Source organism: Salvia hispanica, chromosome 2 (genome assembly GCF_029641045.1).
Source record: "Salvia hispanica isolate PSC_SH4W2 chromosome 2, Shi_PSC_v1, whole genome shotgun sequence".
In the NCBI taxonomy this organism is placed as follows: domain Eukaryota; kingdom Viridiplantae; phylum Streptophyta; class Magnoliopsida; order Lamiales; family Lamiaceae; genus Salvia; species Salvia hispanica.
The window spans coordinates 19,679,919-19,697,345 of record NC_142693.1 but is presented as its reverse complement, the minus strand read 5'-3'; the positions used below and the strand labels follow the sequence as shown (position 1 = coordinate 19,697,345).

Here is a 17,427-nt window from a genome sequence, read left to right as displayed (position 1 = left end):
CATTTATATATCTGCCATGTTTTGTAATTAATGGAACGTAATTTTATTCATGACATTAAACTATTTTAGTAGTATTTAATTTAATCGATCTCCAAGACTCCTAAAATTAGCTAGATATTGTCAAGTTTGTGCCTTAGTAATAAACATCAGAACTACTACTAGAAAATACTAACAAAAACAACTGCTATATATATACAAATTTCATACTCCAGAGTGTACTAAAGAAAAAAGAATTTAAAGCATATATCATAAGAAACTAGATGTGTATAAAAAAATAAATGCTAACTACTATGAGATAAATTGGAGTGATATTTTTTGTCAATATTATTTGTGCAACATCTCCATAAGGAAAATAAGGCTCATTACTTCTTGAATTCTTTCAAATATAAAATCCACATAATTTTATACGATAATATTATTTTTATAAAAAGTTCTTTGAAGATCCTCAGAATGGCATTTTATATAAGGCATTTTACCATCAATGGCATATTCATTTTTTTTAAATACTACTAGAAATAATTAGATTACCAAAATTATTTTTATTTTGAATGGAACGGAATCAACGGTTGAGATCTAGCCATCACTGATCAATCTTGCGCCCTCTGCTCCCCACCAACCCAATAACTTTATGAATTTCTATCTTCGGATTTAACGCCTCAGATAATTCACATTTAAAGAAGCCATTGATTCTGAGTGGAGCACAGTCGCCTCGCCACTCTCACCATTGAGGTACTCTCTCTCTCTCTCTCCATCTTTGTCTTCTCGCTGTTGTGGCTATCAATCTGCGTTGGCATTGACTCGAGGTTCAATTTGAATGATTTTGCATCACTGAGAAAAATTGCCGCTGGTGCTTGTGAAATTAGTAATGCTGTGATTTTTAGTGACAATTTGTAGAAAACGCATCGGATTTCATTTATTCTGTACTGCTACTTGCTGCGATCTGGTCGAATTTGGGGATTGTGTTGTTGATTTGTTGTTTTATGTGTTTATGTGTTTGTTTGTGGATAATGAGCTGCGCGTGTACTTCATTTTTGCAGATCTAGCTAGTTCATGCATGAGTTGTGCATTTTGGTTAAAAATAAGTGAATCTTCACTAGTGAATTTGGAAAATCTTCTTTTTTGATAAAGAGCTGAACCTTTCTGCAACCAAACCTTACTTATTAAAGGCATCTTCTTTTTCTTGTTTTACTGATACAACAACTGTAAATTGCACTTGAAACACGGGTACACATACACAAACATCAAAAATGATACATACAAAATTTAGTTGTTGGATGTTTAATTAGCACTGTAGTAATTGTTGTTCATTTTTAGTGGATTGTGAGTTGTGTATGCTTCTCTGTTCCTGAATATGTCTTGAAGTATATCTTGAAGTATATGTATATATCTACTAGTCAAGTTTGTTGCTGCACATCATGATTGACTGCTTTCTCGATTTTTAGTGAAAATGTTGTTTTGGCATTTACTGAATATTGCAAAATTGGATGCTTTTTGACTTTTGTTAAGATGAGTCTATCTTTTTCAGTCGAATAGAAGCACTGTTTACAAAATTGTTGTGCCACTGTACTGAATTAGATTGGATCAGATATCCTTAGAATTGATAGGGGAATTAGATTGGCATTTATTTGTGTGTATCCATTCCCTCATAAATTAGAATTGATAGGGGATTGTGAATCTGTGGTTGTGAATCTTGTGATTGCTCTACCTCAAATTTGATTCCTAGCTTATGCTGTTCATTTCCTGGACAGACTGTTTGCTACTTTTCTCTCATTATTCCTTTTCCAATTTTGTAGGCCTGTACTTTATAACAATGTCGGATCTAGAGGCTCCCCTACGCCCTAAGAGAAAGAAGATTTGGGTGGACTACTTTGTCCAATTCCGATGGATAATTGTTATCTTTGTCGTCCTTCCGATTTCATTCACTCTATACTTCCTCACGTATCTTGGGGATGTGTGGTCTGAGTCGAAATCGTTCAAGAAGCGCCAGAAGGAGCATGACGAAAATGTCGAGAAGGTTGTGAAGCGGCTCAAGGAGAGGAACCCGAAGAAGGATGGTTTAGTCTGCACCGCCCGCAAGCCATGGATTGCTGTTGGAATGCGAAATGTGGACTATAAGCGTGCTCGCCATTTCGAGGTTGACCTTTCGGCCTTCAGAAATGTTCTGGAGATCGACCAGGAGAGAATGATAGCTAGAGTCGAACCTTTGGTCAATATGGGACAGATTTCCAGGGTCACTGTCCCGATGAATCTGGCTCTTGCAGTTGTTGCAGAGCTTGATGATCTTACTGTTGGAGGTCTGATCAACGGCTATGGTATCGAAGGAAGCTCCCATATCTATGGTCTGTTCTCTGACACTGTTGTGGCTTATGAGATTGTTTTGGCTGACGGCCGGTTGGTTAGAGCAACGAAAGACAATGAATACTCCGACCTGTTCTATGCTATCCCATGGTCACAGGGGACGCTAGGACTCCTTGTCGCAGCCGAGATTAAACTCATCCCCATCAAGGAATACATGAGGGTAACATACAAGCCTTTGGTGGGTAATCTCAAGGAGCTTGCCCAAGGCTATATTGATTCTTTCGCACCAAGGGATGGGGATCAGGACAATCCTGAAAAGGTACCGGACTTCGTTGAGACCATGATCTACTCCCCGACCGAAGCTGTCTTCATGACGGGTAGATATGCTTCGAAGGAGGAAGCCAAGAAGAAGGGAAACAAGACCAACAGCGTTGGCTGGTGGTACAAGACCTGGTTCTACCAGCATGCTCAGACTGCATTGAAGAAAGGTGAATTTGTTGAGTATATCCCAACGAGAGAATACTACCACAGGCATACTCGGTGCTTGTATTGGGAGGGGAAGCTCATTCTTCCCTTCGGTGATCAGTGGTGGTTCAGATTTCTCTTCGGTTGGTTGATGCCCCCTAAGGTCTCTCTCCTCAAGGCTACTCAGGGCGACGCTATTCGAAACTATTACCATGAAATGCACGTCATTCAGGACATGCTCGTCCCGCTCTACAAGGTGGGAGATGCTCTGGAATGGGTCCACAAAGAGATGGAGGTATAACTTAGTTTTGATGTAGTCAGTTTTTTACAATATTGATGTTAGTTTTGTATTGATGCTAAAAAAGTGAATGTTGTATAGGTATATCCAATCTGGCTCTGTCCACACAGGCTGTACAAACTCCCGGTGAAAACCATGGTCTATCCCGAGCCAGGATTCGAGCTCCAGCGCAGACAGGGCGACACTCAGTATGCTCAAATGTACACTGATGTTGGAGTCTACTACGCTCCGGGGCCAGTCTTGAGAGGTGAGGAGTTCGACGGGTCTGAGGCGGTCCGTAGGATGGAGAGCTGGCTGATCGAGAACCACGGATTCCAGCCGCAGTATGCTGTGTCCGAGCTCAGCGAGAAGAACTTCTGGAGAATGTTTGATGCTGGCCTCTACGAGCACGCCAGGAGGAAGTACGGAGCTGTGGGAACCTTCATGAGCTTGTACTATAAATCGAAGAAGGGGAGGAAGACGGAGAAGGAGGTGCAGGAAGCCGAGCAGGCGATCTGCGAAGCCCCCGACGCGGAGGCTAACTAGACTATATAGCACAGGCGAATGCTGGTTGTTGTAGCTGTTGTTGTTGTGTTTGAGATTCGAGTAGGATTGAGTTGTTTTGATGTTTCTTTCCCTTTTATCTGAATTTTAGCGTATTTTGTTTTGCTTATTTATTGAGGACTTGTAGTTTTGCTCAGTTTGACTATTTAATCTCAGAGAGCACTTTTATTTCTTTTTGGGTGATTTTATGATCTGTTTGTTGAGGGAAAGAAAAAGGGTTGTCTATTATTTTTGTGTATGTGACAAATTATGTAGTCTGATTAAAGTTTATTTTATCCATTTAAATTTTAAACACATTCAATGTATTCTAACTTCTAAGCCTATCATTTGGGTTCATGATTTCCCAACTTTGATTAAATGAGATTATTCTCCGAAATATTACTATATCCTAAAGCTGATTATTGGCAATTAAATATTCTGTCTTTAATATAAAAGTCCTTCCTCCATAGCCAATATTTTTACTTTTTCCATTTTTCCATTTTGTTTATTAGAAAATGGAGTAGTATTTTTGAAGATTACGATTCTTAATAATAGAATTACGTGGAATATTCTTAATTGATTACATATTTTGTATTGAAAATAGAAAAAAAAAATTGGTTAATTTTTTTAATTTATATTAATCAATTATATTATAATTAAATTAAATAATCGATGTAATAATTGCAGCAATATTTTTAATTAATACAATATCAATAACAATCATATGATTAATAACATTCAATTATATTAATATTTACTTAATAAATTATTAATTGATAAAATGTCATCATTTAATCTATACATATATAAAAGACGAGTTTTGGACTTCATGTTGAATATATATAAGTTTTGGGTGTCATTGCAATTAATTTAAATTTGAAATCCGGCAGTTTCATATGTATAAATGCAATCCACCATGGAGTAATTAAATTTTTCAATCATGCGGTTAGAAATTTAAAGGGTTATTATATAGTGGGATTAATTTTCATGTGTTTAGAGCATTCAGTCAAAATATTGATTTTAATTAGTTCAATACATTAAATGCACACATGACTAAAACGCATTGGAAATTTTTATAGTAGTAATTGAAAAGTTCTTGATTATTGGGTTTAATGTGTGATAATGTTTTGAAACCATCACTAATGTTACGTCGCAATCATGTAGATCAATTCCCCACATCAAATTACATGTAACAGCATGCAAAGAAATTAAGAAAACAATTAAAAGAATAGATTGCGGGAATAATGGCGTGAGTAGTACAAGGTGATCATGGGAGTCCTTTGGCTTTTCACTTTCAAGTAACCTTCATTGTCTTAATTTTGTGGTCTATAGTGTGTTAATTTCATGACCTTCCATGTCCTTATTTTGTGGTTATAAAAAATATAGAGTTGTAGATGAATTACACATCAACAAAAGCATTCTATCTTATCTCTCAATCTCTCTACATTTTAGTGTGTATTTCAGAAGCATTGTATTGCTAGATTTTCGGAGCTCAATCAATTTCGGCGGTACCTAGCGGGTTTGAGGTACTTCTATATGCTAAGAGAGTATTATCTTTGAAACAATACGTCAATTCGAGAGCACTAGCCGCGACATAATTTGTCTTCCAGAAAGAGGGATTTCCCGACTCGACTAATCATAGTTTGGTTTATTTTATTATTTTCATTGTGATTTCTGTTCCACACACTTATTATAGTTTTTTTCTTCGATTGTAATAGCTAGAATGTCGCCTGTATAATTTTATCTTAAATGTGGCTCTTAATGTGGTACGGACCAAAATGACAAAATGTGACCCTCATTGTGGGACGGAGAGAGTATTATTTATTACAATAAATAAAATTTAATTATTTATGTGAATGTTGTTTGTACTAATATTTTTATTTTTATTATAATTTGACCTTTCAGAAATTGATATATATTCTTTAATTTAATTTAAGGTTTATTATCAAAAACAACGTTAGTGTGTCATAATATTTGTGAATTTACTTATTTTTTCATTATTTTGTATATATGTCTTGAGTGAGAGTCAGAGAAAGTAGTATATTTGATGTTTTATTCTTTCTTCTCATTATTCGGTCATGAAAAATGATTGGATCGTGCGTCGCACGTAGGTAGATACTAGTATAACTAAATATACAGTACTTAATTTTCATGCTAAAAAGAATACTATACGCTTTATTGTTTTAAAATGGACGGAATATTAAATTATTGACAGCTTATAATAATGAGCTTTATACCTTTCGAAATTCCCATTATATAAATGATCAATTCCAGTCCATTCAATTCTTCATACTACTAGTAATATTCCAACTACACAACTCTCTTCTTTCTCTGCGATGGGGTTGGTGATAGTGATATCTCTGCCTTTGATTATTTTCTCTATTCTTCTGGGATTTGGGTGCTATCTATTGGGAAGGGAAAAGGGGAGGAAAGAATCATACGCCACCGCTCAAATTATGGGCCCACCTGCGCCGCCGCCGGGAATTATCGCCGCCGATACCCAAGCTCCTCCTCCACCACAGTTCAAGCCCCACGATTCTGCCAATGTTTAGTGCTCATATCTCTGCAATCAGAGAGCTTTTTACTACTATTTGTGAATTGGGTAATTTTTTTATTGTTTATATGTAAGTGGATTTTTTATGAAAACTTTAGTAGTTTGTAGGAGTAATTAAATAATACTCTCTCCGTCACACATTTATAGTCACATTTGGTTATGGCATGGATTTTAAGGAATTGGTCAAGTGTGTAATTAATGAAGTGAGAAGTGGAGTGTGTAATAAATAAAGTGAGATGGTGGAGTGTGTAATAAATGAAGTGAGTTGATTGAAGGTGAGTCTCTTTTGACTTTTTGGTTTTTTTATTTTTATTTTGATTTATTTTAATGTAGATAATGACATTTGGGTGTAATTTTAGTGAATAATGGGATAAAATTTTATGTCCAAATATAGAAAATTCTAAATGTGACTTTAAATGTGGAACGAACTTTTATGGCAAAGTATGATTATAAAACTAGGAGGAGGTCCACTACTATATTTTTTCTATATTTGTTGAAATATCACACCCGCAAATAATTCTATATCTATCGTGAAAAAAATTGTGAATTTTTAGTACTTATTCTATTTCCGACGCTGGCAAAATTGTCGGTTGACTATTTTAACTGATTAAATTTGGACTACTACAAGATAAGCCTTTCACCCACGACAAAAGTTTTATTTTGCTATTTTCATTTCATATTTTACTTTTACCATAAATAGTAATCCTTCTGTCTCATTACAAGTGAGATGTTTCTTTTTTTACCGTTGTTTTACAAAAACTAATACTCCCTCCGTCCGCGATTAGGAGTCTCGGTCACTTTTGTGCACCTATTTTATAAAAATGATAAAAAATAGTTAAAGTGGAGAAATAGTAAAATAAAAAAGAGAATAATGTTGAGAAGACTCTTGTCAACATTATTCTCTCTATTACATTACCATTTCTCCACTTTAACTATTTTTTATATTTTTTATAAAACGGATGCGCAAAATTGACTGGGACTCCTAATCGCGGACGGAGAGAGTAATAAATACTCCCTTCGTTCTATTAAATATGCAACGTTTGCTTTTCAGCACATAATTTTATGTAGTGTTGTTTTGTGAGTTAATGAAGAGAGAGTAAAGTAAGAGAGAGTATTGTTTCCATTTTTAGAAACGTTTTATTTTTAATGGGACAGACTAAAAAAGAAAACGTGTCATTTCTAATGGGACAGAGGGAGTAGTTAAAATGAAGAAAAAGTAAAGTAAGAGGAAGAATTACATAAAAGAGAATTGTATATACATTATTATCTTACTCACTTCACTTTATCTATACTCAAACTATTTTATTATCATTTTTGCAAAACAACGTCCAATTTAGAACGCATCACTTATAATGGGACGGAATGAGTAATATGTTTCACTGATTTATTTCACTTACATTTTATTTACATTTTATTTAAAACTAAATATAAGTGGAATCTACATCTACTGTCGTGAGACTAATGAAGTAGGAGTAACATATTAAAGGAATATTGCTATGATGATTAACATTGTTTTGATAAGATAAGACATTTTGGTCTAATTAGAGACTCTCACATGCCATATCAAATTAAGAAAATATCGTTTTGGACATTTTGATTTGTATTTTGTCATATCCTTTAATTTAGACACCCCATCCATTATTAATTGAAACACTTTTTTTAATACTGAATTAAGTAAAGCTATGTTTTGTTAATAAAAATAAAAGTACTACAGTACTTATTTTTACCAAAGCATAATTCATTTACTTTAAAACATAAAAAGAAATGTAAATCATTTGACAAGGAACAATTTACGCATAAAAAAAAGAAATATAGTTAAAGACATTTTCCGTTAAACTAACATCAATACTTCGAGATAAATAAGAATTTCTTTTTCAAAAATAAACCTTCATCTGAGAGTAGTAGTACTAGTAATTTTTTATTTACTATTCACTTAAAAACATAACAAAAAAAAGAGTAAAAGATAAAACGCATTTCCGGGAATACGACTTTACTTCAACAAGCTTCCCTACACACACGGCCGTCGGTGGCGATCAGATCAACCAAAAACCGATCTCGCGGCGGCCGAGTTCTCACCGTCGGCCGCATCAATTCCGTTTCTTCTTCTCTCAATCGCTTAATTATCGATCCGCTGAACTCCAATCTCAACCAATGGCTGTTAAACCCAAGTCCCGCACAGTTCTCGAACCCTTCGCACAATCCGCCGTCGACTCCGCCGCCTCTCCGATCAAACACGCCGCTCTCTCCAAACTCTCCGACGACCAATCTCTGATCTACATCGCCAATCTCTCCGGCGTCCTCTCACTCTACTCGCTGCGAACCTCCCCGCCGCAAATCGCCTTCGTCAGACGCCTCGCGCTGCCCGGCACCGGCGCGCTGAGCTCGATCCTCCCCCTCGTTCACATCGGTAAAGTCATTGTCCTCGTTGATGGATATTTATACCTAATTGATTCCAATTTAGCTGAAACGCCTAAGAGAATTGCTCTATTTAGAGGAGTCACTGCGATTTCTCGGAAATTTCGAAGTCGAAGCTGTAGTTCGGAATCTCTTCATAGCAATGGCGTTGCTCAAGCTGATTATGTTCATAGAAATGGCGATGGTAATGATGTGAAGAGTTTCTTCGCGGTTGGGATTGGGAAAAAATTGGTGTTAGCGGAATTGGTTTTGGGTGGCTCTTTGGTGATATTGAAGGAGATTCAAGGGGTTTTTGATGGATTTATTACGACTGTGCAGTGGATTGATGATTCTGTGTTTGTTGGTACCAAAACTGGGTATTATTTGTATAATTGTGTGAACGGGCGGTGCGAGCTGATCTTTTCACTACCAGATTCGTCTAGTTTGCCGAGATTGAAGTTGCTGGCAAAGGAGTCGAGGGTGATGTTAATGGTTGACAATGTAGGGATTGTTGTGGACCTGGTGGGGCAGCCTGTGGGAGGCAGCTTGGTGTTTAAGGAGGCTCCTGATTCGATTAAGGAGATAGGAAGTTATGTGATTGCTGCGAGGAATCTGACGTTGGAAGTGTATCACAAGAAAACGGGATTCTGTGTTCAGAGGCTTACGTTTGGGAATGGAGGCGCAGGGCCGTGCATGCTGGCGGATGAGGAGAGCGAGAATGGGAAGCTTGTTGCAGTTGCAACGAGTTTAAAGGTATCTAAAGAGCTTGAAAAATAGTGATTGAATCTTGAGTTGAATGTGTAATGCGTCACTGTGAATCATAGATTATGTACTTGCATTGTTTTTTATTATAATGTTATTCTGTTTAGAATTTAGATCAAGGCATCAGCTGCATACAGTAGATTGCTCGATCTTTTACCTAATATGTTACTGAAAAAGGTCTAAGTAATGAATTTGGAGTCAAATTTAACTGAGACTTGATTGTCGATAATTTTGTTGATCGCCTTTCTTTTCCGGACACTTATTTTGTTGTAATATGTCTCTTATTTTTTTGTATCGAAGCTGATCTGCTACTGGAAAGTTTCTGGAGAAGAGCAAATTAAAGATCTGCTCAGGAAAAAGAGCTTCAAGGAAGCCATCTCCTTGGTTGAAGAGCTAGAGAACGATGATGAGATGACAAAGGAGATGCTCTCGTTTGTCCATGCACAGGTGGGATTCCTGTTGCTATTTGATTTGCATTTCAAGGAAGCAGTAGATCACTTCTTGCTTTCAGAAAACATGCAGCCTTCTGAACTTTTTCCATTTATCATGCCAGACCCAAACCGCTGGACACTGCTGGTATGTGTAAATTCCTTTCAGTTTTGTGCTCATTGGGCAGCTTTAAGTTTTTCTTTTTGTCCTTTTTGAATGTCACACCACTATCTTAGTCTTATTCTCTAAAACTTTTGTCCATGTTATCATGTGCATCTGTTGTTACTAATGTATGTTAAATTGTTTGGATCCAGGTCCCAAGAAATCGGTATTGGGGTTTGCATCCTCCTCCAACACCTCTTGAAAATGTAATAGATGATGGATTGACAGCTATTCAAAGAGCTGTTTTTCTAAAGAAGGCAGGTGTAGAGTCTGCTGTTGATGATGAGTTTCTTCTAAATCCCCCAACAAGAGCTGATCTGTTAGAGTCTGCCATAGAGAACATGATAAGGTGTTTCTAATTTTTTTTGAGAGGAGGTGTTTCTGAATTTCAGTTGGTAGTTATTTGATGTTCACTATATTCAGCGTCGTCCGAGGGCCAGAGTTCTTTCTATGAGTGCTTGAAATATTTCGGTTTCCCTCCCAAGGCATGTTGCATGGTGCACTACTTTGTATCTGGCTAGTTTTGTTTGTCTCACTTTCACTAATGTGCTGCAGATATTTGCAAACATGTCGTGGAAGAGATCTAGCCATTTCAGTGAAGGAGGGAGTTGACACTCTTCTGATGTATCTTTACAGAGCTCGGAATTGTGTTGATGACATGGAAAGGCTTGCTTCTTCGGAGAACTGCTGTGTAGTGGTATGGATTGCCTTTTACTTCTCCCTCAATTAGCTGAGGTATCTGTTATGGACTGATTTATTATGTCCTTTTATGGTCTGTAATAATGGAAGATTGAATATGAGGTTGGTTAGCATTCAGTGCTTGACTGCTTGAGTGGCTTCTAAATTCTTATTGCTGCAAAGTTTTGTGAGTCAACTAAAAGATTTTGTAACAATTGTGTTAGAATAAGTGAATAAATCTTGCTTTGTGTTAATAATGGCACAAGTTCTATCTAAATCAAATTACCGACTTGTCTAAACAATGACCATGGGAATTCAATGGGCAGTGCAGGAGGAGCTAGAAGCACTAATGAATGAATCTGGGCATTTGCGAACACTTGCTTTCCTTTATGCTGGCAAAGGAATGAGTGCTAAGGCTGTTTCTACTTGGCGTGTGTTGGCCAGAAAATATTCGTCAGGAAGCTATCGTAATGAACAATCTGAGGAAATTGATTTACAAGATCCCACTAGAAGGTTTATCTCAAATAGGGAGACTGCAGCAATAGAGGCATCTAAGATTCTCGAGGAATCATCAGACCAGGATTTGATACTTCAGCACCTCGGATGGGTTGGTGACTAACCCTTCTGAATATTTTCAGCTTTTTGCTTGATATATCTGATTTTGTGTTGGACCTTTTGTTTCTCTTTCTAGATTGCAGATATTAGCCAGGTGCTTGCAGTTCAAATTCTGATATCAGAAAAAAGGAGCGATTTACTATCACCAGGCAAGGCTAACAGGGATATTAATAGGCGTCATGATATTCCAAGCATGTGCTATTTATTTTCTACTACTATATTTCAAGACCTGAGAAGTTTCCAGGATTAAGTTTGATGGACTATTATGTCCTTGTATCTAAAGAGAAGAGCTCCCTAGTTGGTTGCGGTAACATACTATGATATACTCCCTCCGTCCCAAGGTAGATGACCCCTTCCTTGGGCGGCACGGGAGTTTATGCATCTTTATTTTGTGTGTTGGAGAGAGTAAAGTAAGAGAGAGGGAATAAAGTAGAGATAAAAGGTGTTTCCATTTTTAGTAATGGGTCATCTTGGTTGGGACAAACTAAAAAGGAAAGTGGGTCATCTTTAATGGGACGGAGGGAGTATTAACCGAAGTTACTACTATTATTTGTTTGAATGAAAAGAACTGTGCTGGTTGCTAGTAGACTTGCACATCTCTTTTCTGCCGCGGTTTTGCTAGTTTATTCATCAGTTCCTTTAGATAAAAATTTAGTACAGTATATAAATTTTAGGCGTGTGACCTTTTTGGCTAGTTTTCTGCAATTCAAATGACTTTATGTTGAACTTTAGTAATGGTATCCCTGAATTTATCTGCAAAACTTGTGATTCTTAGTTGTAATACTTTTGCTGTTATATTATGGTGCACTAATCCTTCTTTACGTTGCTGATTTTGATACAACTTTTAACGTGACAGACGAAGTTATCGCTGCAATTGATCCCAAAAAAGTAGAAATTCTTCAAAGGTATATTAATATTTATGCTGTTTTATAATTAAATGGAAATGGTGCATTTCTTACTTTTCCTTGTATACTTCTTCCAGTTAATACAATAACATTTCTACCTAATCATTTTAAGAAATCTTAGTTTACCTCGACTTATCATGATTGCTTTGTAAACCACGAATGATTTTGCGTGTTGTGATACAGATATCTCCAGTGGTTGATTGAAGACCAAGACTCTGAGGACCTGCAGTTCCATACAACATATGCACTCTTGCTTGCAAAGTCAGCACTTGAAACTTATGATGAGGAGCTTTCAACTCAAAATGTTCTCAGTGAGATGAACGTGTCTGAAAATGGAAGGAGTTCAATTTTTGATACTCCTGTTAGGGAAAGACTCCAGATATTCTTACAGTCATCAGCCCTATATGATGCAGAAGAGGTCCTCGATATGATTGAAGAGTCAGAACTTTGGCTTGAAAAGGTTGACTAATAATTCTCGAATTCAGTATGTCTATTTTACTTGAAATAATAAGAATACATAGTAAGATGTTTTTCCATATTAACAGATGAATCTGATATTGAACATTTAACTTTACTCTCTAATACTAACTAATCTGGCTTGGTTTTCTTTGGCAGGCTATTCTTTATAGGAGGCTTGGCCAAGAAGCCCTCGTGCTTGATATTTTGGCTTTGTAAGTTTGCAACACAATCAAAAGTAGGATTGCCGTATAAGTTTCCAAGAAACTGAATAAGAGCCTACTTATTGTTGAAGTATAGTGCATGTAAAATAGGGAGATTCATGGTATATAATCAAGAGTGACAAGGTTTATATGTCCCTTTTAATTTATTAGGAAACTGGAGAACTTTGAAGCTGCTGAAAACTACTGCGCAGAGATTGGTAGACCAGATGCTTATATGCAGTCAGTTATCTTTCTCTCCTTTTATTCATTAAAATGCTGGGGATGATACTTTCTCCATGGCTTAATATTATTCTTTCTCTGCGATGCCATCAGGTTGCTCGACATATATTTGGATCCTAAGGATGGCAGAGAGCCCATGTTCAAAGCCGCTGTCCGTCTTCTCCACAATCATGGAGAAATGCTAGATCCTTTGAAAGTGCTCGAGGTATAAGTTTGCATCCCACTTTCCCATCTTCTTTTTCTGATTATGAATACGACTTATTTATGTTACTTATTTCCTGTCCCAGAGATTATCACCGGATATGCCTCTTCAGCTTGCTTCAGATACAATATTAAAAATGTTAAAAGCCCGGCAACATCATCGACTGCAAGGAAAAGTATGTTTCGTGATATGCTCTTTCTCTTTGCACTGCCATGCTTCCATATGCCCTTCTGTCAAAAAATTACTTATTATTCGGTTGTTTTGGATAATCATTAGAAATTGACATGATTCAGGCTTCGAAGGTTAGTTTGTGTAAAAAAGAAATTTGTTGATGATAGCAATGATAATCAGGCCCTTCGAGACTGCTAAATATACCACCTTTTTCGCAGATTGTTCACAAGATGTCTCATGCCTTGAATGTTGATGCGAGTTTAGCAAGACTGGAAGAGAGGTCCCGCCTTGTGCAGATTAATGATGAAAGTACTTGTGATTCTTGCCATGCTCGTCTCGGTACCAAGCTGTTTGCAATGTACCCAGACGATTCTGTTGTTTGTTACAAGGTTTGTTGATTGTTTTGTTCCTCTCTATGGTTTATGTCTGAATTTTATGCTCCATCTTGGATTGATGGACGCCTTTCTTGCAGTGCTACCGCCGTCAAGGTGAGTCCACTTCAGTCAGTGGCCGTGATTTCAAGAGAGAGATATTGCTTAAACCCGGATGGCTGGTTACTCGATGAAATGCTGAATATATAATTCTCAATTCAAGATGACACGGTACAGCTATATTAAACCTGGACAAGCGAACAGATATTAGTCAAATTCATCTTTCAATCGGAATTTTGCTGGGTTAGTTTAACTTGCTATGAGGTTAGTTGATCTGAGATAGCCGCCTCAGCTGTTTGCTTCTTACCAAGTTATAGATGTGTAATATTTGAGGAAATTTAGAGTAAAAATTTGCAGGAGAAGTAGAAATTTTTGTTGGAGACGATGTATATAATCTTGTAAACTAGCTAAATTTCTGACTCGAGTTCCAATTCTTTCCTTACTGTTGTTACGCATTGTGCTTGTGCGATTGATTTTGTAACGACAAACAAGATTCGAATCGCTGAATAACATGACATTATTTATATTTACATATCACCGATTTGAGTTTGTCTGATTACCAAAAAAAAAGAACACACAGATACGCAGTTAAAGTGGGCTCCAAACGCCACCTCCTCCCTTGGATGTGAAGGGCGTCTATGATGATGTGAAACATGTTGTAAGACGTGGTGGCGGGTGGCTGCTTGCTGATATGTTCTTCACCAAGAGGCTCATAGACTCGATCTGCTGCTATGGCTCCTGCAGTTCTTTCCAAATGAGAGTATTTTTCTCGTTCTGCAGCCAGGCGGAGTTGCTTGCAGGCGCTGCACGGGCGAGGGGTTTCTCCGGGCGACCATTTTTCTGTAACAAAATGTTTGGTGAATGGGCTCTATTTACAGTGGTGAACTACCGATTTCCTGCCACGTGGCACAGCTTTGGCGGGGAAATAGACAATGCATCTTTGGTGGGAAAATAAATACGGTATTCATTTATGATTTACCGTATTAGACTTTCCGTACAAGTGGGGTCGGATGGGTTAGATGATCGCATCTGGCTAGGAATGTCAGAGTGTCCACTGTAGATGGCCGGGCCAAGCCACAAAGTGTGGCCAGACCACAAAATCGTGGCCGGGCCACCAATGCCCATGTTTCCCACTATAGTGGACATGGTCAAGCCACCAAAAATTTTATTTTTTCCATTTTATTTATATTTTAATTAAAGACGGGTATATTTATAGAATTTGTGTAGGAAAGAGGTAAAAAAATGTGTATACTTATAGAATTTTAAAAAAATTATCAAAAAATATGGAGAGCCGCGGCTCATGGCCAATACAATAGGAGGGCCACGGCTCCCGCCCAAGAGCCGCGGCCGGGCCACGATCGTGGCGCGCCCACGTCCACCCCCTCCCCCCCCGCTGCCCACCCCAGTCACTATAGGGAGCCGCGGCTCTCCTGTGGCCCGGCCGCGGCTCTTCTATAGTGGACACTTTCAATGTAATCCGCAACCTGTGTGCCAGCCCGCATAGCCCGCTAAATTTATAGGGTTAGGGTCGATAAAATTGCAGCCCGATTAACCCGCCACCCGTTAGGGTTTTATTATAATAATAGATAAATAAATTAGAAACTTCAAATACACTAAAAAAATATATTTAAATTTCTAAAACATGCTTTAAAATTTCGTGATGTTTATATTTTATTTTGCATAAATCTCAAATATTAGTATTTGATCATATTTATGTTTGAGTTTAAGCATATATCTCAAATTCATCATAATTAAATATTTTACATTTTTATAAATATAACTAATTTCCACCATTATTTATTGGATTGATCGCATGTTAATTTTATCGGTAGCAATCCGATTAACCCGCTGGGCTAGCCCGAAACCCGAGCTTTTAGGGTTAGGGTTAAACTTTTATAACCCGAAAAAATCACAGCCCGATTAGTCTGCACCCGATTGACCCGCAACCCGAATAGGGTTGGCCTGAAACCCGGTGGCTGGCCCGATTGACATCCCTATATCTGGCGATATAAGTGGGGTCGGATGGATTGAATGATGCCACCCAGTGCGGCGGCACTCACTCCGTCCCAAGATAAGCGACTCACATTTCTTTTGGGATGTCCCAAGATAAGTGAGTCATTTTATTTTTTGGTATTTCATCTCTTACTTTTTCTCTCTACTTTATTAACTTTCTTTATTCACTCTCCACTTTACTAACAAAACTCCATTTCCTTAAATCCCGTGCCTAAAAGTTTTTGCTCACTTATCTTGGGACGAAGGGAGTACTATATTACTCCCTCCATTCCATAATAATGGAAGCATTTCTTTTCAGCACAGAGATTAAGAAAAATTGTGTTAGGTAAGTTAACTAAAGGGAAAAATAAATAAGATAGAGAGATGAAGAGAGAAAAAAGTAAGAGAGAGTAAAATAGGTGTGAAAAAATGTGTTGACTTTTACTAAAAAGGGAAATGACTATATTACTATGGAAAATACTAAAATGACAAAATGACGCTATTACTATGTAACGGAGGGAGTACTAGTTAAAAACACCCCGCCAATACTTTATTACAGTGTTCCATTCTAGTTAATTCATTTAATTACTCTCTTTTAGTTATATGAATTTAATCAAATCAAATCCATGATACTATATTACTCGTATATTTTGATCTTAGAATTTACTCATTAACTATTACACAGATGAGGACGTAAATAAATAAAAAATAGTTCCCAGGTCATTTACTTATTATTATTAGCTAATAGCTACCTTTATATAGTAATTATAATTATTCATACATGTAAAATGATAAAATAATACTATAAGAGTAAAATTATATAATCACTCATAATTTCAACAAATCATTGCTATTTGATAAGAAAATAAGAAATTTAAGTTATCACGGCAAACAAAACATACTCCCTCTGTCACATTCAAGATAGTCACCTTTCCGTTTTTGTTTTTCCCAATCAAGATGATGACTTTCAATTTTGGAAATAACCCCTCTCTCCTCATTAAAATATTCAACTACATTTTTTCTCTCCACTTTATTCCACCTACGACACTTCCTAAAATCTCATGTCACTTAAGAATGTGGTCATCTTAAGTGGGACGGGGGGAGTATTAATCATAATTAAATCATAAATAAAATTTAATAGCTTTACTTTAACTAGGTGAAATTATGAGTTAATATAGTTTCATTCTTATAGTACCATTATTTTACCATTTCATGTATATGAATACTTATACTGTTAAATATAAACGTAGTTAATAATAAGTAAATGACATGAAAATTAGTCTTGTTATTTGTGTTTTTACTATTTTTTATATTTCTTACATCAATTATACATAAAGAATTCATGTTTTATAGCACTTCATTAATAACTTATTCAAAATTTATGCATAACTGATAATTTCAATTTTTTTAGCTATTTTTGCAATCTATTCATTTCTCTTGCAGCTCTGTTATGTATAGGTTTGTTTCTATAATTGTCTGACACTAAAAATATGCAATTATTGTTAGTGTAATTTGGAACCCCAAGTAAAAAAATAATGTGATCGCATTATAATAAAATTAATTTTCAATCTAAAACGCAAAACTTTCAATAATGTATAATAACATTATTAACATAATAACATAATTTTACCAACACAGCATATAAATTTA

General features: G+C 36.5%; 3 protein-coding genes across 4 annotated transcripts; all 3 read left to right on the top strand.

Annotated features, from left to right (window-relative positions):
* The first annotated feature begins 614 nt into the window (after positions 1-614).
* On the top strand, positions 615-3,776 carry LOC125200822 (delta(24)-sterol reductase). Of its 2 annotated transcripts, none has more exons than XM_048098599.2 (3): positions 615-729; positions 1,794-3,058; positions 3,143-3,776. In XM_048098599.2, the coding sequence occupies exons 2-3, from the start codon at positions 1,811-1,813 to the stop codon at positions 3,584-3,586; spliced, it is 1,692 nt and encodes a 563-aa protein (XP_047954556.1). In that variant the 5' UTR covers positions 615-729; positions 1,794-1,810; the 3' UTR covers positions 3,587-3,776. The 2 variants fall into 2 exon arrangements, with proteins under 2 accessions (XP_047954556.1, XP_088921867.1); XM_089065741.1 differs by lacking the exon at positions 615-729 and adding an exon at positions 897-920.
* A 2,069-nt stretch (positions 3,777-5,845) lies between these two features.
* On the top strand, positions 5,846-6,411 carry LOC148931760 (uncharacterized). The gene has a single exon (XM_089066174.1). The coding sequence runs from the start codon at positions 5,920-5,922 to the stop codon at positions 6,133-6,135; it is 216 nt and encodes a 71-aa protein (XP_088922300.1). The 5' UTR covers positions 5,846-5,919; the 3' UTR covers positions 6,136-6,411.
* A 1,718-nt stretch (positions 6,412-8,129) lies between these two features.
* Positions 8,130-14,317, top strand: LOC125201084 (Vacuolar sorting protein 39). The gene is made up of 14 exons (XM_048098996.2): positions 8,130-9,284; positions 9,594-9,869; positions 10,037-10,233; positions 10,440-10,581; positions 10,894-11,169; positions 11,254-11,326; positions 12,034-12,082; positions 12,266-12,542; positions 12,698-12,753; positions 12,913-12,981; positions 13,075-13,186; positions 13,269-13,358; positions 13,573-13,743; positions 13,827-14,317. Exons 1-14 carry the CDS (start codon positions 8,289-8,291, stop codon positions 13,917-13,919), a joined length of 2,877 nt encoding a protein of 958 aa, XP_047954953.1. The 5' UTR covers positions 8,130-8,288; the 3' UTR covers positions 13,920-14,317.
* The last annotated feature ends 3,110 nt before the right edge of the window (positions 14,318-17,427 follow it).